The 21,385-nt window shown below is 39.8% G+C and overlaps 1 protein-coding gene across 4 annotated transcripts in view; it reads left to right on the plus strand.

The window, feature by feature from the left end:
- STAMBPL1 (STAM binding protein like 1) overlaps positions 1 to 21,385 on the plus strand; it is a 42,059-nt gene that overhangs the window by 10,784 nt on the left and 9,890 nt on the right. For 2 of the 4 annotated variants that reach the window (XR_013636081.1, XM_073353776.2), the window contains exons 2-8: positions 11,668 to 11,751; positions 13,011 to 13,228; positions 14,468 to 14,543; positions 16,133 to 16,228; positions 17,968 to 18,322; positions 18,911 to 19,035; positions 20,225 to 20,362. Coding sequence is in view for 3 of the 4 variants with exons in the window: in XM_073353776.2 (XP_073209877.1) it covers positions 11,668 to 11,751; positions 13,011 to 13,228; positions 14,468 to 14,543; positions 16,133 to 16,228; positions 17,968 to 18,322; positions 18,911 to 19,035; positions 20,225 to 20,362 (1,092 nt within the window). In the remaining variant the exon portion in view is untranslated. The remainder of the gene's footprint in view (positions 1 to 11,667; positions 11,752 to 13,010; positions 13,229 to 14,467; positions 14,544 to 16,132; positions 16,229 to 17,967; positions 18,323 to 18,910; positions 19,036 to 20,224; positions 20,363 to 21,385) is intronic. The other 2 variants (XM_073353777.2, XM_078853826.1) reach the window with 1 other exon arrangement.

Genomic DNA, 21,385 nt, shown 5'->3' on the forward strand with positions numbered 1-21,385 from the left:
TGCCCAGTATAGCAAATGAATGGTCTGTGATTTACATTGGGTGGAAATGAGAAAAGCAGTAGTTAATGAGAAACTAGTTTTATTATCATGGACACACAGTACAGCTGAGTAAAAATTGTGTTGTCATTCTCCAGATTGCTGATAACTTGATTAGTGTGCTATTAGCAGTATTGCAGCTGGATATCAGAGCCTTTGGACACACTGTCTGTAACAAACCTTTCTCATTGTATTGCTGAAGTCGCTCTCTTAAAGAGTCCTTCTTAAAGTGGTAACAGTGATATGTAAAAAGTGAATCTGTTCCAGGAAGAAATCTGTTGTTAGAAAATAGATAAAATAGACGATCTTGCGCCAAAAATGTCACATCTGAATTGAACTTCAGTAGTTTTCTTACTCTGAAGAATTGCAGACTAACTTTAAAGTATAAGTCTTGGAAGGGCTTATTACATCCTTTTGGCTGCTTTTAAGGAAAAATCTATTTTAATTTCACTCACGTTTTCTTGTAGAAGTGAGGTTGAATTGTGTGACTGTAAAGAATAGCACAGAGGTTTAATCTCTTGGACAAATGGCTCCAGGCTTATGCCCCCTAGCACTACACATAGGGTCCTCTCCAGGTAGGATCTCCCCCTTTGTGCTAATTTGCCATTGTGCAGGAGGAGGCTCTGGGCTGAGGTAGGGAGTTGGAATGTAGGGGTGGTGAGGGCTCCAGCTAGAGGTGCAGGCTCTGAGGTGGGGCTGTGGATGAGGGGTTTCGGGTGCAGGGGGGAGCTCCAGGCTGAGGCTGAGGGGTTCAGAGGGTGGAAGGGGGATCAGGGCTGGGGTAGGGGGTTGTAGTGTGTGGGGAGGGCTCCAGCTGGGGGTACAGACTCTGTGGTGGGGCTGGGGATGAGGGCTTTAGGGTATAGGAGGGTGCTCAGGGCTGGGACCCAGGCGTTCGGAGGCTGGGAGGTGGATCAGGGCTGGGGCAAGGGGTTGGGGCACAAGAGGGTGTCAGGGGTGCAGGCTCCGGGCGGCACTTACCTCAAGCAGCTCCCAGAAGCAGTGGCATGTTCCCCCTCCGGCTCCTATGCAGAGGCACGGCCAGGTGGTTCTGTGCGCTGCCCCGTCCTCAGGCACCACCCCCACAGCTCCCATTGGCTGCAGTTCCAGGGCAATGGGAGCTGCGAAGCTGGCACTTGGAGCAGGTGCAGTGTTAGGAGCTCCCTGGCTGCCCCTACACATAGGAGCTGAAGTGGGGACATGCCGCTGCTTCCAGGAGCCACGCTGAGCCATAGCAGGCAGGAAGCCTGCCTTAGCCCTATTGTGCTGCTGACAGGACTTTTAATGGCCCTGTCAGCAGTGCTGACCGGAGCCGCCAGGGTCTCTTTTTGATTGGGCGTTCCGATAGGAAAAACGGACACCTGGCAACCCTATAGAGGTTATGCACAGAGGAGATGGCAAAGACTGGGCAGATGTGGGTGGAGACTGGTGTTAGGGGGCTTATTCCTTCACCCACTTACTTCCCTGGTCCTTCTCGCATGAACAGAGAGCAACAATACCCGAAGTCCAAAGGTGCAAACAATTCGATGTTTATTGGGGTGAACTTCCAGCAAGCATGATTCCAGTTTCCTTCCTTAGTATCCTCCTTCCCAGCTCTGACACCACAAAGCCTTACACCTGTGTCCCTGTTCCCATTCCTACCCTTAGCCAAACATGATTCCAACTTCCTTACTCCCATTCCCTGTTCCCATTTCCCCCTTTAGCAAAACATGATTCCAATTTTCTTATCCCCATTCCCTGTTCCCATCTCCCCCTTTAGCAAAACATGATTCCAATTTTCTTACCCCCATTCCCTGTTCCCATCTCACACACCCACATGCCCATGCCCACCCCCACCCACACCCACACCCAGTCACTTCCTCATTGACTACAGATTATATAGTAAAACTTGAGTTCTGCTTAGCTATACCTTAACCAATCATTCTCCTGAAATTTAACTAACCAATCCTAACATATTGTAACATGATTATGTAACCAATTATATCCCACCACCTCAATTAGTTTACATCCAGCAAAATTAATTATACAGCAGACAGGAACAATCACAGAACCAGACAGAGATTATACAGAAAAACAACAGCAAAGTGGGAACTATAATGACAAAACAATACAGAAGTGAGGATTTCACATCCCAGCTATTGATAAGTGAGTTCTTGCCAGACAGGATGCTATCAAACTAAGTTTCCTTTTACATTTTCTAGGCACTTCCCTTTCTCTGGAGGTGATAAGAATACAATCCTGTCCTGATAGTGCCTAACAGCCCAATAGCACCTTATTTCAATGTGACTAGTTTGGAATGCGAGGATGTGACCGTTCGCTTCCCAGCTTATGGCTGCCTCTGCTGCTTAGCCAAAGGCCTGAGCCTAAGCACAGGGCCACAAACTGTCACAGTAAGAGAAGGCCCGTACACTGGCAGACAGTGGTTTTGATTCTTTCTTTTATACCTCTATCACTAGCCAAGTGATAAGAATACACCTAAATTCTTAGAGTATAGGCCTTTACAGACAGGCCTGAATATCTATATCCTAACAACTGGGATGAAGCCTTCATCTCTCTTCTGGTTCATGGAAATTAGATGTAAAGAATATAATTCTGACCACTAGAATGTCTCTTGTATTGCTCCCCAGCTTTCCAGTGGGGGTGGCCATAAGGACTGCCAGGGCTCAAGGGAGACCCTGCTAGTCAGTTCACATGGTCTTGTGCTGCTGACTAGAAACACTAGTTGCAGAGCCATCATGGAGGCAAGGTTCTCTAAATGGATAGCATAGATTCCTGGCACAAGATCATCCAGACTTACCTTCCATCTAAATTAACAGAACACTGCTAGTGTGGGCCCAAAGAGTTAAAGGTGCCAGCTGTTGTCCACTATTAAACACTTCGGCACACAAAGACTTCAGCCTGCTTAGTTCCATGGCAAACACACTAGAAAATTAATCAGTCATGACTCATGGACAGATGCTTTCGGACGGTTGGTTGGCCACAATGGCTATTGCTCTGGATCCTGACTTGCCGCCATGGGCAGAGACATCATTTGGTTGGTCTGGTCAGGTCGCTCGCCTTTACTGGTCCTTCTCTGGCTGAGCAGAACTGGATAGGCTGTCTCATCTCGCCATGATAGTGCAATGCAGTTAATTTCAGGATCAGGTGAAAAGCTGAGAGAGAGAGGATAGGTGGAAGATGATAACTGGCTCTGTGGATGAGGGGAAAGCAGTAGACTGTTATTCCTTGACTTTAGCAGAGCTTTTGATACTGTCTCCCACAGTATTCTTGCCAGCAAGGTAAAGAAATATGGGCTGAATGAATGGACTATAAGGTGGATAGAAAGCTGGCTAGATCATCAGGCTCAACGGGTAGTGGTCAATAGCTCCATGTCTAGTTGGCAGCCAGTATCGAGCGGAGTGCCCCAAGGGTCAGTCCTGGGGCCGGTTTTGTTCAGTATCTTCATTAATGATCTGGAGGATGCTGTAGATTGCACCCTCAGCAAGTTTGCAGATGACAGTAAACTGGGAGGAGTGGTAGATATGCTGGAAGGTAGGGATAGGATACAGAAGGACCTAGACAAGTTAGAGGCTTGGGCTAAAAGAAATCTGATGAGGTTCAACAAGGACAAGTGCAGAGTCCTGCACTTAGGACAGAAGAATTCCATGCACTGCTACAGACTAGGGACTGACTGGCTAGGCAGCAGTTCTGCAGAATAGGACCTAGGGTGACAGTGGACGAGAAGCTGGATATGAGTCAACAGTGTGCCCTTGTTGCCAAAAAGGCTAATGGCATTTTGGGCTGTATAAGTAGGAGCATTGCCAGCATATCCAGGGACGTGATCGTTCCCCTCTATTTGGCATTGGTGAGGCCTCATCTGGAGTACACTGTCCAGTTTTGGGCCCCACACTACAAGAAGGATGTGGAAAAATTGAAGCGAGTCCAGCAGAGGGCAACAAAAATGATTGGGGGGGCCGGAGCACATGACTTATGAGGAGAGGCTGAGGGAACTGGGATTATTTAGTCTGCATAAGAGAAGAATGAGGGGGGATTTGATAGCTGCTTTCAACTATCTGAAAGGGAGTTCCAAAGAGGATGGATCTAGACTGTTCTCGTGGTACCAGATGACAGAACAGGGCATAATGGTCTCAAGTTACAGTAGGGGAGGTTTAGGTTGGAATTAGGAAAAACTTTTTCACTAGAAGGGTGGTGAAGCACTGGAATGGGTTACCTAGGGAGGTGGTGGAATCTACTTCCTTAGAGGTTTTTAAGGTCAGGCTTGACAAAGGCCTGGCTGGGACGATTTAGTTGGGGATTGGTCCTGCTTTGAGCAGGGGGTTGGACTAGATGACCTCCTGAGGTCCCTTCCAACCCTGATATTCTATGATTCTAAGATAGCATGGGCCGGGGCCAGAGTTGGGAGACAGGCTGTGCAAAAAGGGGCACATGAAGGAAGGGAAGACAGAGCAGGATCTCACCTGTATCAGGTTGGGACCCTCACTGATGCAGCAGTGATAGTGAGGAGTGTGCCAATTTCTGGGCATTATAATGAAAAATCTCTTCAGTGGCTGTTGTAGTGTTGGTAGTCGTGTTCCTCCCACCCCCCAAAAAATCTTTTAAAGGGCCCCAAAAAAGGGTGAAAATGGAATAGCTCATGCCCTCATTATTTTGTCCTCCAATTAGGTCTAATTTCTGGTCCCACCCGCCTCTTGTTTACCAAACATGATCTTAATACAGTCCTTGGGCAGTATCAATAGACCTCTTTGTTTAAATTAATTTAGTCTTTTTATCTCCTTCTCTCATCTTTGTCTAAAACAGGCTGTTGCTCTCTTTATGCTAACTGAATCATTCTGGTAGTGAACACTTACTCCAAAAGCCCATGTTTATTTATAGACAGCCATCTTCTGTGCAGACTTAACTGTTAGAAGGCAGCTTTTGCTGTTTTGATTATCTTCAAGTAATCTATAAAGACAGAGTTTCTGTCCCATGACTTATTTTTTCCAAGAAGCCTCCATTTTTAGGTGCCTACCTCCTAGTGAAATGCAATGGAAGATAGGCACTAAACTTCCTTTGGCTCCTTTGAAATGCTCAGCCAGCCTGTACTTTCTGTACAAACTATTTATTTTTACTCTTAGGTTTGATACAGTGGATTTTAAAAATGTAGGGCTATGCCATGCCACTAATTTTTAAGAACACCACCCATGGTAATCATGGTCTTATTTAAAAGTTGTTGAGACAGTTTGGGCCTGTAATTAGGAGTTTAAGAGTTTCTTGTGTTTTTGTATTTTTCCTCATTAAATTGATGACTTCAGTAGTGACTGAACTCTTTTCCTAGATGCACACTTTTACACTAGAAGAAAATCTGCATTTTTTATACATCATGGTCATTATAACATGTGTAATAAAATTGTGGTGTGATGGGGTAGGTGGAGGGCAGAAATTGTAGGTACCATGCTCTTTGTGAGCATGTTGATGTTCTGTATGTAGCTACCAGTGGGACTAGGAGAATTTGCTTAATCGTTATATGTATATGAAGAAATAGCCATTCAGTGATTATATAAATCCTTGTGTTCCATTTTGCTCAGGGCATTTAAGTAATCATTACATGGATTTGCACACTGTCTGGTTATTAATAAATAACTATACACTTGTTATGCAAATCTGATTACTCTCAGCCAATTGAAGTGTGCAGGATTGGATAAGTGAGAAATATGTCAGTAGATGTATAGCATTCCAACACTATGACTGGCTGAGATGGTTCCCAGTTAGTATAATGGCTCATATCCCCGGCACTGGGGGTTGGATTATAGTTTTACACAGGATGGATTTGATTTAAATCAATTGATTTAAATCACAAGTCAGGAAGACTCGATTTAATCATGTATTTCTACATAAAAGTGCATTCTTGTTCGTTGTTATAACCTTAATACATATTCTTCACAACTCAGAGATAGATGTAAGTTTCATTTTTAGAAGGTGCAGACTATATATTTTTAAAGTGATTTATTTTGAGAACTTTTCAGATTAGTTTTACAGCTATATCAGAAAATGAATGATTGGTCATTTCATTTACCAAAGGTAATTGAAGCAGATATTTATGAAGTCATCGGGAGGTGAACTATCTCCAATTCAACAGGTTAATCATTAATATTTGGAGGATTTTCTTGCCATGCTGTATTAGGAGGAGAATATCACCAGACAGACATTTAAACTGTTTTATTTAACTAAAACAACAATGTTATATATTCTGGATCTTTTTCTTCAACAACAAACATAATATTTTAACAAAACGAGCATATGAATTTTTGAATTTAGTTAAACCTTCAAGTTTTTTAAAATCAGGTTTGTTTTTGTTAAAATTGTTTTTAACTAAAATAGTGAAATGAAATTTTATTATTTTTTTTTAAAAAAAAAACGCTTCGAAAAAACTTCAACAACCATTTTTGCTGTTAACAACAATGTTATCTCTGGAGACACAAATCCACAGTTTGAGAACTGCTAAACTAAGCATCTCTGATGGTATCTTCTGCACTGAGTCCTACTGGGTAGATAGAAAGATTAACCTAAATAATCTATACAGAAGCTCCTGGCACCACATAAGATTAGGTCCCTAATCCATGAACTATTGGATATGAATATATTGTCTCACACTATAGAATTAGAATTTATAATCCCTATTCCACGATGAGATATCTTTAAGCTATAATTTATCTTAATTAAAACTATCTTTAGATAGGTTTTTTCTTCAAAAAGCATTTTATCAAAAAAATCTGGTGTTTTATTTATTTATTTTTTAAATCATTGATTTTTATCCACCCTGGTTTTATATATTAACACAATTGTTTTCTATATCTGAAAAATGAATAAAACTACACTCCATTTCACTTAAGGGATTACACATTTGAGTTTCTCCTTGATCGTGTAGAGTACTTCATTACTCCTTTACTATTAACTTGTATTTCAATAACAGAGGCCCTAATCTGGATAAGGGTATTTCTTTTGCTGTGCACTGTACAAACATATAGTATGTTCATGTGCAAATGCAAACCAAGCTGGCCAATGTCATTCTTTTTTTTTCTTTAAAGAGGCTTAATCTTCTATATAATAGTAGTCTCCTCATTATTCTCTACACTTGGATACATTGGTCAGAAAGCATATTAGAATCATTATAAAACATGTCAGTGCTTTTGTAGCCACATTTTTTTATTTGTGCTGTATATGGTATTAGGCATAACATTTGTATCTTTTTACAGTAATTTTTTACAAAAATGTCAAGTTTGTCCTAGTAGTGTATTTACTGTATCAATTTTAAATATTGTTCCATAACCCAAATTGCCTTCTACGTTGGAATCCACGAGGGATTTTTTTTAAATCAAGTGCTTCACTATTTGTACTGACTTTTCTGCTAACCTCTTTTGCTGTATCTTGACATGGTATGCATACGTGCAGGAGCTTGCTCTTCAAGGCTTTCACAAACACCAGTGCATCATTTGAGGAAGTGTGAGTTTCTGCTGCCACCAGATGTCTCCTCTTAATATGCCTGAATTTGTAATTGAACTTTATTTCTTATTAACACTCCTTTATTTTAAAGAAATTAATGAGGCAAATGTAACCTTTTAACTTTAACTTTTGTACTGCTAGTGTTAGGGCATGCTGGGAAGGTTGGGGCTACGGGGGTGGGAATTCCTTGATGGGTGTTTGTGCCTCCCCAAAAGAGGAATCTGTCCCAACAGAAACCTTTTCTGGGATGGTGGCAGACAAAGAGCCCATCACTGGTGATCTTCCACAGCTGGCTGCTTCCTGTTTAAGAATGGATTTTGGTGTCATCCAGGAGGAGGGGAACCTCAGTGAGGCCGACATAAAATGATTTATTGGGTGGGGGCAGAGCAGCACTGATTGATTCATTTAGTGGCAGTTGGCATTTTGGTTGGCTCAGTGTTCAGCCCTCAGGACCCTGGGAGCTTTGGGTGACAGGAATGGGTGATACCTGACCAATGAGATATGGGGCAGTCGGGGGTGTGGCTCAGGGTACCAGTGTGTTTCAGCCTGGCTAGTAGGAGTGGGGAAAGTATTAAAGCTGTGGTGGTACATTGTCACCACTGACCCATGTTGGATTCAGACCAGCAACCTAGTTATGAAAAGATTGTCCTTCTCCTGAACTGGCCACTTCTTTAGTAAACTTTTACATTTTACAAGGCGAAAGATGTTTTTAAAATGAAATTTGATCTATTTTATCACTAAAGCAGATCATTGTAATGCAGATTTTATCTCGGATACATGCCCATGCAGTTTGTTTTTTTTTAACAGACTTATTGGAGTGTTTCACTTCTTGTTTAAGGTTGGTTGTGTGGGGTGGGGAATACTATTTTTGATCCAAAGTAAATGCTCATTCTGATATCTATCCTGTATCAGTTTCTCTTCCCCCCTTTCCCTGGTTCCTTAAAGAATGAGCAGTAATGCTTTTGAAAAATAATAGAACTGTAGCAGGGGTAAACTTAAAATTAATAATTAGTTCCTGCATAATAGATGAAATACTGAAGTCCTCGCTCTGGTAAAATGTCTGTTGTCTTCAGTAAGGGATTTCCTAAGTAAGGACTGTTGGGTTCAGGATTTGATCACATTTTGTGGATTGAATCTGCAGATACACAGAAAATACAAAATATTGAGCTTGGGACTTGACAGGTAAGTGAAGGAGGGAATGATTTCATACCCTTTGTTTTAACATGAATATATATTGTAGCAAGTTTTGATCCTTCAGAGGCATTTGCTTTCTGTGCCACATGAATCAAAGAAGACTGGATGCTGTCTTTCATGCTGAAGATCAAAAAATACTTCTCCATCTCCACCAAGGGAATCTGTGAGGCTGCAGGGGTAGGAAAGCTTATGAAAATGAGCTCCTTGCCTCCCATTATTTTTGTCCTGATTCTTGATACTGTCCACAGTAATGTAGTTTCAATAGTCTGGCTGAGCTGGGTGGATCTGCATGGAGCTGGCCAAGGCCCCCTTCAGCGCCTGGTATATATATATTAGAGCAAGTAGCCTGCTGTGGCCTCAAGGGTCTGTTCTACAAGCCAGGAATAGGCAGTGTTGTGGCATTCTCCCTTTCCCAAAATACAGCTCCTGGTGTTGGGCTGTGGGGGGCAGGGGAGGAGGCATAGGACCAATATGCCAGCTCAGCCCCATCCAAAAATTCCCCTTACACCAGGGCAACTTCCAGGTGGTCAGGTAAGCTAGCTTTATGGTCCTTTGGTGCCACCAGGGTAGCACTAAAGACCCATAACTGGGTACAGTGACAAAGATATATTTATATATAGAGAGAGAGATCAGGGCACTGTAAGGATTTACAAGGCTAACTTATGTTAGCCTTGTAAATCCTTACAGTGGCCTGATTTTCCAAGGTGCCAAGCACCCAGCAGCTACCATGGACTTCTTTTTAAGATTTGATTACAGTGCTAGCAGTGGTAAAGACTGAGCCAGGAAACATGACAAAATAACTCTTTTGAAGAATAATCTGGAGGCCTTAGTGGCTTGTCACTAGGGTTATAAAGCAAACAAACAAAACTCTCACTTAGCTGAGGGCTATTGTGATTGATTGGAAGACGATTAAATTCACTTGTGTAAAATCTGTTCATGTTGAGGTGATCTTTTTTAGTTAACAGAATTCAAAATTTCCCCTGAATAAACTGACTTCTGCATTTGATATCTAGGTTCTGTAAAAGAAAAGGTCCTTCTTTGCAACATATAGCAAAACTTCCTGCTTTATAAAATTTCATGGATTTTTTTTTTAATGTCGCTCTTTGGATGGAAACACTTCATAGAACAATCATACCTAACTCATTACGGGAACATGGTTTATTCTTGAAAAAGAAATTTCACTACTTATAGTATTCCATGTTAGTATATGGAGCACATTTTCACTGTTACATATAATAGGAGATTCTCACATGAAACAGGAAGCATCATATTATAATCAGGTTTTGTAGTTGTGTTTCTAATGCCCTGTCTTGAGAATTTTAATTTGGCTGAAGTTTAGAATCTCTAGAATAGAACCATTTTTGGGGAAGTACATACGACAGTAAATGTGAGTGAACCAAATTTACATTTCAGATCCAGTTTTCAAAGTAGCATTGCAAAAGCATGCAAGTATTTTGCACACATCGGCTTGAAAATTTAGGCCAATTCACAGACTTGTAGCACACCTAGCAATGATTGTAAAAAGAACCAGGGCTGGCAGTGGAAAAACTGGGGATGGACCCAAGCAAGAATATATAGCCAGTAAGACTTATTAGGTAATTATAATGACTGCAACAATGTAGAATTAGTTATATCTAGTCAAAGGGAATAAGTGGATTAGTAAAGGAATTTACAAGTAAATCAAGGAGGAAACAAAACAAAAAAGAAAGAAAACTGGCCAGTTAATAACTGAGATGAAATTGTTGACTCTAAAATGGTAAAGATAATGGTTAAAACTAAAGGCTGACCTAATAGATATGATTAGCCTTTAAGAAAAACAAGGAAGAGGCAAAGACAGGAAGTAATGGAGTCGCAGAAAACATAACTAATTATTTCTTTGTAAAAAGATACAGAAAAACAGCCCTAGGGGTTGCTCTAATTTCTGCCAGGGTTCAAACTAGCCTCCAGAGAGGGAGAAGTCCACATTAAGTCTTTGCTGCAACTCCTCTGAGTCTGGGGCTTCTGTGATGAACCAGTCTAGCCTTTAGATGTTTGTAATGTGCATTTTCTGTATCGCACAAAACCTTTGACATTCAAGACCAATCTTCTAGATTGAGCACTGAAGTGTTGGGAATTAGAGCACCCACCTTCCCAGCTTCAGATTCATATTAAAGTATAACTTAATGAATCATTTCCTTGTCAGAAGCCTTTTTTGCTGATGACCACAGCACTTTCAAATGTTTGCCTTTACTTGTTACTATTTGCATTTACTGAAGGGTCGTGTTAACTCCTATCTCTTCCATGCTGAGTGCAGTTTTCGATCACTTCTTGCAATTGACCAGTGCTATACATGCTATACAAATAGTGCTAGAAAGGTTTCATATACTTTTAGTTACTAAACATGTAGTTTCCATATTAAGGCAGGACAGTTGCCTGATTTAATTTATAATTATAGACCTGCTAGAAAAAAGTGCTCAAATTCACACTGTACCTAGATACATTTACCATGGCATATGCAGATGGAAAAACAAATGCACTTATTAGTCTCTGAACTTTTGATTTGGACTCTCCCCCTCCTTTGTGTTTGTCATTTAAATTACAACTTAACAAAATATGAAATCAATTTATTTTAAAACTACTTAATATACTATTATATACTGAGGCCACCTGTAGTAACATGTTTATTAAAATGCATAATTTGACTTGTGTGTGTTGTGTTCGATTTTAAACTGTTATGGTACTTGGCATGGCATAAGAACATAGATGTTTGAAGATATTTTCAGTTAAAATGACTTCATTATCATATTTCGTGTTAGCACATGGTGACAATCAGAGTATTTGTACTGAAGTTCCTCTTTGACCAATAAACCATGACTCGCGGGGCTGTGGGGAGGGCAACTTACTGCAAGCACTAAACATTGCATTGATTTTTTTTCCGCCCTCCTCCCCTGTGCCCCCCATTTTGTTCTTTGTGACCAGATGGAGAGATTGAAAAGAAATAGTAATCTTCTTGGTTTGCAGACTGTGGGCAACATGGAACAGCCATTCACTGTTAGTTCATTGGTATGTATTACATTTTGATATTTAATGCTTTGGCATCCAGAGTTTCAAAAAAGCAGCAAACTATCTGATACCACCCACGCTAGTTTAGTTGTGCTGACCACCAGCTCAAGGGTTTTTCCAAGTTTCTAACCACCATTCCCTGCTACCACCCTTATTCTCTGTCCAGCTGCCCCTTCGTATGGAGTGTAGCGAGCTGGAATTTAAATATTTTTTAAATATTATATTGAATACATTTGATTTGTTGGGTTTCTCCCTCTTAGTTACTGTGCACTTCCTCTGGGGTGTGTTTGTATACACATTCTGAATTGAAAGACTGAAGCCTTTAAAATATAATAAGATGAAGCAGTTTCACAGCTGCAGTTTCATTCAGGAATGTAATCAAAATTATTTTAAATAACGGTATGAAAGAGAAAATGTATTAAATCTTATAGAACATGAGTTCATGGCTTTTCTTGCTGGCTTCTCTTCCTGTCCTGTTAAATAGCTTTAGTTTATTCAGCTGTAAATGAATGCTTTAATCTGTAAAGTTCCATTGAAATGAACTTCTGGTGTGATCCTGCAAATTCTGACTGCTGTTATCAGTTAGGCTACACCCAACTGTAAACATTACATCCAGTGGTAAGGGCTTGCCTACGCTTGAAATGCTACAGCCGCTGCACTGCTGTAGCATTTCCAGTGTAGACACAACCTATGCCAACGGGAGGGCTTCTCCCATTGCTGGAGCTACTCCCAGATTGCTAGGTCAACAGAAGAATTCTTCCATTGACCTAGCACTGTCTGCACTGGGGGGTGATGTTAGCATAGCTGCATCTCTCAGAGGTGTGGATTTTTCATGCACTTAGGAGATGTTGCTGGGCCTGTGTAAGTTCCAAGGGTAGATCAGGCCTAGGTAGAATACTTTAAACGTCTATAAAAATGGGGCACTTTATGGGAATTCATATCTTGGGAAGTCTAGGAAGCTGCCAAATCAGGCTTATTCTTTTATTTGTTTCACTCTAGTTAATTTAATTTTGTCTTTATCTTTTTCACAATTTTTGTGTTTTTAATATAATTTATTCATGGTTTTTAACGCCATTGAAGACGCATGATGAAGTCTTTTCATTGTTACTAACATTTGTGGCTATTTATTGATTGATTTTATTTAATTAATTTATTGATTTAAATTTAAATTTCCCTCAGTGCCTTGAACAAGGACATGTGTGAATGGGGTCAGCCATCCAAGGTGAAATGTAACCTGTGATGTGTTGCTTGTTTTTCAGAAAAAGTTAGCAGCTATGCCTGACCACACAGATGTTTCAGTGAGCCCAGAGGAGCGAGTACGTGCCTTAAGCAAGCTTGCCTGTAATATAACAATCAATGAGGATATTACGCCGCGTCGTTACTTTAGATCCGGAGTAGAGATGGAGCGCATGGCATCTGTATATCTGGAGGAAGGAAACCTGGAGAATGCTTTTGTTCTTTATAATAAATTTATAACGTAAGGAATAATCTGTAGTTTTTTTTTACCGTAATGAGTCTGATGGATAGATTGATTTGGTAATTTTGCCCAGCCATCAAACAGACCACAAAAAGAGGGGCTTTTTACTCCCTCATTCTGCTACTCTTCCACACAAGGACTAGACAGAGTCTGTCCCTGAATGAATAAGTCATTGCAAAATGTCCAGTGCATGCTTAGCATGTGATTTTTTTTTCAAAAGGTCATAACTCCATCAAATCAAAAGCAGATTTCACTAGAACACTCAGTTACTTCCTAATTGAGAGCTAAGTCCATAGCAGATTTAAACTTTCTAAGGAGACAGGCTGTAGAACTTTAAAAAAAGTTAAATATATAATAATGGGGGACTGGGGGGGTTCCCTCACTTTGGTATCCTGTTTGTTTGTTCAGGCATTGTTGCATTTGTTCGTTGCTTGTTTTTAAACAAACACATGCAACTTTTGGGAACAGAGGGCCAGGAAATTTCCAGTCTTGAAGGTGAACTTTTCAGAAAGCTATGGGTGGCTGTAAACAGAGGTATCCAGTGTGCATCCTACGTGCACAATAGTGATTGATTCTGCCTGTTCTATAAAATAATTTGTTTCACCTTGTAGCACAGGTTGGTGTGGTCAGAAGTGGGCTGCAGTAATGCATGTCAGTATGACATGCATGACTTCACATGAAGTCTCTACAGAGACTTCCTCTGTTGGAAGCCTTCTCTCTTAGACTTTTACCATGTTATCATTATTATTATTTACATGGCAGTAGCTCGTGAAAGTTGCAATCCATGAACAATCATAGAATAAAGGACATTCACTGGCCTGAAGACCTTAAATAAGACAAGACCTAACAAGTGTGTTCAGAGTGAAAAGGGGATGGAAGGACAAGGGTGATGCTGATAAGATCGGGTTACAAAGGCTAGCTTGTGCCCAGCATGGTGATTTCTGGTGCCATGTGTTAGTTAGTCCTGCTATTACCCTTTGCTACTAAAGAACAAGGAAAAGTGCATCCAGCTACAGAAAATAATATTGTGGGGGTTAAGATTTGTGTTATGTAAATCAGTGCTGGAATTTCAGTGACATGGTTTAAACCTGTGAAAGCATAGAAAACTGCTATAAATCAAATTGGACTGTAGTGTTCAACTTCTGTGATATGCAAAACTTGTTTTCCTCCCAACATAAAAGCTGTTGTGGATCTTCCTTTGGCTAACAAGGGGGGAAATGTGTGTGTTTAATTTTCTAGCTTATTTGTAGAAAAGCTGCCCAGTCACCGAGACTATCAGCAATGTTCAGTACCAGAAAAACAGGATATCATGAAGGTAGGTTTGCTTTTTCCTGGCATTGCTCTCTCAGTAACTAAATTGTTCTTTCCCCAGAACTAACAAATACGTACGGAACCAACCAAGACTAAGTTCTTTTAACTAACTCCATTAGCAACAAAGTTTAATTTCAGTTTACTAACTTGATCATTGCTGGGATTCTAATTGCAACTCCTAAAATGTGAATTAATTGGTATCGCTGAACAGAGCCAATAGTATATGGATTGTTTGACACTTAGTTAAATCTGTTTCTAAAGGATACATATATTTTAAATACCTTAATTTAAAAGCATTTAGGATATCATCCTGCTTCCATTTAAATGAATGACCCTTGACTTCTGAGTGCCGGAGGGACGTTTGGAATTATTAGTGTACTGTATATTATCTGCTTAACGTGCTGATAAGCCAAAGTATTTTCTGCTTTCTTTAACACTAAAATATGTACTCCATTTCCTTTTAATGTTTTTCCCAATTTCTCCAGTACTATATTGGTTTCATCATTGCTTTAATTAATGGATGAACTTTTTAAATAGTTCCCTCCTCAGTTTAAAACACCTGAAATTATCCATTGATATTCACTGAAATATGGAAAACTGTCTCTTCTAGCAAAACATTGTGCCTCATGCTGCCATTCCACAGTGCATTCCAAGTGATTCCAGAAGGGGACAGCTGCTTTCTGGTGCATGTGTGCTGTGACAGGCAATAGCACCTGTGCACTGGTTTGTATATACTCAGATTCATCTGGCAAAATGCTACACTGATGTTAAATTTTCCAGTTTGAATTATTTAAACACCCCAATAACTACGGGCCCAAGCTATTGAACTCAATAGGAGTTCTTATGTGAGTAAAGCTAAGCAAGTATGTAAAGTGCCATGTGATTGAGGTCTACCATTGTAAGTTTAATACATTTAATAGGGTCTCTTTTGAGGCTTGGTCCACATAATTTTCTTCCGATTCTTATTCTGCCTTGGGCCTTAAATCAGGAAAGCATCCCTATTCAGGAGAGGTGCCCAAGCACATGCTTAAATTCTGTTAATCAATGGGATTAAGTACATGCTTAAGTACTTTAGTTAAGGTCTTGAAACATGTAATATCAAAGACCCCATTCCTGCAGTAAACTCTCCACAGGCAGAACTCCACATCTGAGTGGAGCCCCACCTAGGCTCATCCCAGATAGCTTGTTGCAGGATCTGGGCCAAAGCTGATCTAAAACCTAGAAATAAACGTAATCTGAGCCAGTAATGCCGTTTGTCACATGTCATTTGTGCCTCACAGAGGCATCAGACTGGTTGGAAAAGTGATTTTTCTTTTCAACAAGAAATCTGTTGGCCAGATCTCAGCTGGTGTAAACTGGCATAGCTTCAATGGACTGTGCCAACTGATAACAGCTACAGACATGGCTTTATGTATTTGACATGCCTGTAATTTAGTATTTTTAACTTTGTTTTGAAATGATTGACTTTTTAAATCTGCATTCCAGCTGATTTTCCTTCCCAGCTAATTTGTTTGTTTGTTTGTTTCAAAGGCAGGAAATCAGTTTTACGATTTTTTTTATTTCTCCTCCCCTTCCCCCACCCCTTCCCAAAAGAAACTGAAAGAGGTTGCATTTCCAAGGACAGATGAATTGAAGAAGGATCTTTTAAAGAAATATAACGCAGAATACCAAGAATATATGCAAGACAAAGTAAGTCTTATCTGAATTCACATTTAATTTTTAAAGCATTATTCATATGAATGTTTACTGATTTAATCAGTTAGTTATAAATATTACATAATCAACATTCAAATAAAAAAGCAGTTGTATGAGAAAAACATCTAAATTTTACTATTGTTTAGGCACTATTAGAAACTGTGTCTTTTGAGCATCTAATAAAGCATCCGATGCAGTGAGCTGTACTCACGAAAGCTTATGCTCCAATAAATTGGTTAGTCTCTAAGGTGCCACAAGACCTCCTTTTCTTTTTAATAAAGCAGTGTATTTGAAAATAAGTGGTGTAGATGTGTGGTTATTTAGAAATAAATATGTAAATATTTTAGCATTTACTTAATAGAAATGCTTAATGTCTTTATCTATTGTAGAAAAAGCCTCTATTGCAGGTTGGTACAGTTTGGTTAATGCTATTTTATTTGATAAATTCAGATACTGTACTAATGAGTATTTGAATTGGCCCCTTTTCCCTGAAGAAAAAGCAAAATTAGACCACAACACAACTAGTATTCCCTTGAACTCTGACATCCATCAAGGCATTGTGAAAAGTACAAAATTAGGCTAGGTTCTGGTTGACTCGTGGGTGTATTTAAGTAACTATTAAGGGCTGCATAGTCATATTCCCACTTTGTGTAATAAAGTCACTGAGAGTAGGATTTGTAGTTCAAAAGCTTGTAATGGAAAGAGGTAGAGGAAGTAAGGAACACTGTTCTTTCTCCCACAGAGCGTCTCCTGGAATTTGGAACAAGAATCCATGTTCCCATTTATGATTTGTTTGCGAGGTTTTGTTTTGTTTTGTTTGTTGGTTATTGATTAAGTATCTATATTTTAACTGGATTCTGACAGTTTGTGTTGCTATCTCTTTAACAGAAGTGGTGAAGGAATGTTGGAACCTGAAGGTTCCCTGCAGTTTGTGGAATAGCAGTTGGTGTTGGGCAGCTGGAGGGAGAGGAGAGTACAGTGAGGACCTACTGTGACCGAGAGAGAACAATAAGTAGTGTGGAAAAATCCATACAATGCAAGGTTAAGGGCTGATCTCCACTGAAAACTTACATTGGCATAGCTCCACACCCCTGAGAGACGTAGCTATGATGACCTATCGCCTGGTGTAGAGAATACTAGTCAACAGAAGAATTCTTCCATCAGCATAGCAACTGCCTCCTGGGGAGGTGGATTAACTGCTGCGATGGGAGAACCCCCCCTGTCATTGTAGTGAGTGTCTGTGCAGCGGTTTAAGTGTAGACATACCCGGAAGCAGTCCAAGGGGAAAGGAAGAGGGCAGGAGAAGGTGTGAGAGAGAGAACTGTGCTGTGAAATCCACTTGAAGATAGATTTGTCCTTGATGACAAAGACTTGTTTGTGCCTTCTCCCTTTACTCCCCTATTCATAAAATGACTTTTTTAGACTATAATTATTTCTGCTAAAATATAAGGGTGTCAAGGGCAAATACTATTAATACTGAGGTAAATGCATAATGTATCAGGGGTGTGCAGAATGGGAGATCTCTGTCCTCTACCCCTAAGTACATCGTGTTTATTATTTTAGAGCACTTCTGTGGGCACAATTGTATTGGGCAATGTGGCTAACGTATTCCAAACAGTGTCATTATTGTCTGATAATAACTGGTAATCAGTTTGCTAGCTTTCCCCTCATGATTTTGTGACTCTTTTAACATCGTCTAAAGGATCTGACCACTTTATTTACATACTTTGCAGAACAAGTGTAAAGCTGAATTCTTAAAGAAACTGGAGCAGCAGAGGCTGATAGAAGCAGAAAAGAAGAGAATTGCACAGATGCGACAACAGCAGCTTGAAACGGAGCAGTTTCAGTTCTTTGAAGATCAGCTTAAGAAGCAAGAACTAGCCCGAGATCAGAAAATTAAAGAGAATATGGTTATGTCTGAGCAGATTGATGGAAGTGTGTTGTCTTGCATTTCTATGCATCAGAATAACTCCTTATCTACCACATTTTCTGAGAAAGCCAGTAAGAGTGATGCCTCTGTTTCTACTGGACAATCTCCTCCGGTAAACCAGGCCTTAAAGCCAGCAGCCACTTTAAGCACTGTTCAGAGTAAGTGTTCAGTGGAGCTGTAATGCTCCTCTGCATCTCCTAACATACTATATGATATCGACCTGCATGTGTGTATTTCATTGTAGCTTTCTCTGACATGGAGGACCAAATGTTCCTGGAATGTTTGTGTGTCTGTACACTACCCTTTGTTTTCTCACCTAAAATGGATACGTACATCTGAGATTACCCATTTCACACCTACAAGTTCCTAGGCCTGCAGACTACAGACCCAATTGCTTCCATTGAATTAAATGGGAATTTTGCCATTAACTCCATGGGAGCAGGCCCAGGCCCACTGTGGCTGCATTTTTAGAGTTCTTCTGAAAATTTGGACCAGGAAGTAGTGCTAGTTCACTGCCTTAGTGAATGCAATCCAGTTAACATTCTGTATTCTTCGATGTACATTTAATAGAAGAAAGGTTATGCTCTGTAAAGTTCTATATTATTCTGACAAAAACTTCTTTGTGGCAAGTATGGCACTCCGTATGTAAGTCAGTTCAGTTGATCTCTTAACTGTGTAAACCTGTTACATTAGAAAATTTTGCACTGAAGACTAAATTATAAATGCCCTTTCTCCTCGTTTATTAGATCAAATGGCTGAAGCACTCCGAGGTGTAGTTTTACCCACAGATCTTTGTCACAAATTTCTGCTGCTAGCAGAGGCAAATACAGTAAGAGGAATAGAGACATGTGGAATTCTCTGCGGAAAACTGGTACAGTTGAACCTTCACATTTGTACGGGGAAGGCATTTTTGATAGTACTGTATTTTCCTGTAATGAACTGATATCAAAGCAAAAACAGATCTGAAGTGCAAGGGCTAGTCTACACTACCTTGCTACGTTGGCACAGCTGCACCGATGCAACTGCACCGCTGTAACGCACCTGGTGAAGATACACTGTTGACGGGAGAGCGCTCTTCCATCAGCATAATTACTCCACCTCAACGAGAGGTGAAATCTGTGTTGGCAGGAGAATGTCACTCAGGTGGGTGGCTTTTTCACACCCCTGAGTGACATAACATACATTGACTTAAGCAGTAGTAGAGACAAGCCCTCCATGTGTAACGTAAGTAACTTTATAAAATAATCTTATGGCTCTGTTAGGCTATCTTATTGAATTGTGGTCTGCTGTTTGCATTGTTACAGACCTATTTGATCTTAATTCTCCATAGTTATTGTGGTCATGTACTGTTATTAAGCTGTACACTTAACCTCCATTACAGGATTTTTCAAGAACATTCCCTGGTATTCATCAAACAAAATGAGGTTTAGTTATAGGAAAACTGGATATTAAAAATGTTAAAAGCTATTGGTGGGTGTTATCAAATTCTAAAAAAATCCACCACTGTCAGCAAATAAAACAAAAATCACTGCTGTTTGTTCTTACCTATTTCCTAGATAATGTTCAGTGGTCAGTTAGCTAACTTTCCAGCAGTACTTAATTATCAGATTGTTCCCAGAGCAGTGGGGATAGCACCACTGATGCTGATACACAGACATGCAAGAACAAAGAAGTTCGAAGTGGATATCAAAGTGCATTAGACACACATAAAAACCAAGAATAATAAAAACAGGGACGCATGTTGTGTTTCCAAGCTTCAAAGAAAGTAATTGTATTTTTACATCCCTTGCTTTCATTCTTAACAGACATCATCTCTTCTTTTAACATTTTTCTGTGCATACACATTTCAAATACGTTTGTTGCTTCTCTGTCTATTGCTGTGATGAAATACTGGCCAGATTCTTAGCTAGTGTAAACTGGCATAGTTTAATTGAACTCAGTGGGACTAATGCAACTTATAGTAGCTGAGGATCTGACCCTTTTCTCTTCAGATTCATGTTCAGCATTTGTTCATTAGAAGACCATTAATTCAAGTCATCTTCCTACCATGTGTTTTACAGACACATAATGAATTTACTATTACCCATGTAATAGTGCCAAAGCAGTCTGCAGGACCGGATTACTGCGACATGGAGAATGTGGAAGAATTATTCAGCGTTCAGGATCAACACGCTCTCCTCACTTTGGGTTGGATCCATGTAAGTATGCCTTGTGGATGTTGACTTCTCTGTATTGGCTAGATAAGATATACAGAACCAGCACTGGAAAACCCAGTTTAAAGAAATAATTTGCATGATTTAAACTAATTTTCTCTCTCAATTTTTGTGCTGGTGACCTGATTTGACATAAATGTCATCCCCTGATACAAGCTGTTCTTTATTTCTAGAAAGCTGTAAAGTGTTTCATTGATACAGTGGGCCCAGTTTTGCCCATGCAACTTCTATTCAAGACGATAGGAGCTGTCTGTCTGTTGGCAGAATTTGACCCAAAATTCTTTCTCACATACACCTCATTCAATACCATTTACATGTCTGACATGTATCCTCAAAAAGGAAAAGAGCCAGAGACTTCATAAAGTCCACTAGGACTTTGCTATTGATTTTATATGGAATTCACTCAGCTGCTACAGTGATGGACAGCAATTTAAAATCCTAATGTATACAAGATACAATTCAGTGCAGAATTTGGCCCATTTGTATTAGATACACCCCGTTTCTAAAACCATTGCTTGTAGGTTTTCAAACTGCAGTTTGGATCAAGCAGTTTTGAGCATTGAGAGTTTATTCCAGGCATGGTGAGAAGGAAGAGTTGTGAAATAAATATTAAAAAATAGAGTACTTGACTGAGTATGTTACATAATTTTCTTTAAAAATCAGTAGTGAAGATTTTTTTTAAGATAGGAAATGTGACAAAAAGAAACCTGCTTGCAAAAGAAACTTGAGGCTCTGTTTTGTTAGACGATTTTAGATTTTTTTTCAATTGCAAATTTGGCTAATCTTGTAGTCCATGAAATTATAAAATGAAACACTAAACATAAATATGTGTAGAAATGAGTAAATCAGCTCAAACGTGAACTTCCAAGACTTAGTGCATTAATGACTAAGATCATAAATGGTGAAGTAATGCCTGACCTCTTTGGAGTTCAGGGGCCTGATTCTGATCTCACCTATACCACTGTAAATCGGGAATAACTCCCCTGAAAGGCAGAGCATCTGAGATCA

This window comes from Lepidochelys kempii, chromosome 7, assembly GCF_965140285.1.
Source record: "Lepidochelys kempii isolate rLepKem1 chromosome 7, rLepKem1.hap1, whole genome shotgun sequence".
Lineage (NCBI taxonomy): Eukaryota > Metazoa > Chordata > Testudines > Cheloniidae > Lepidochelys > Lepidochelys kempii.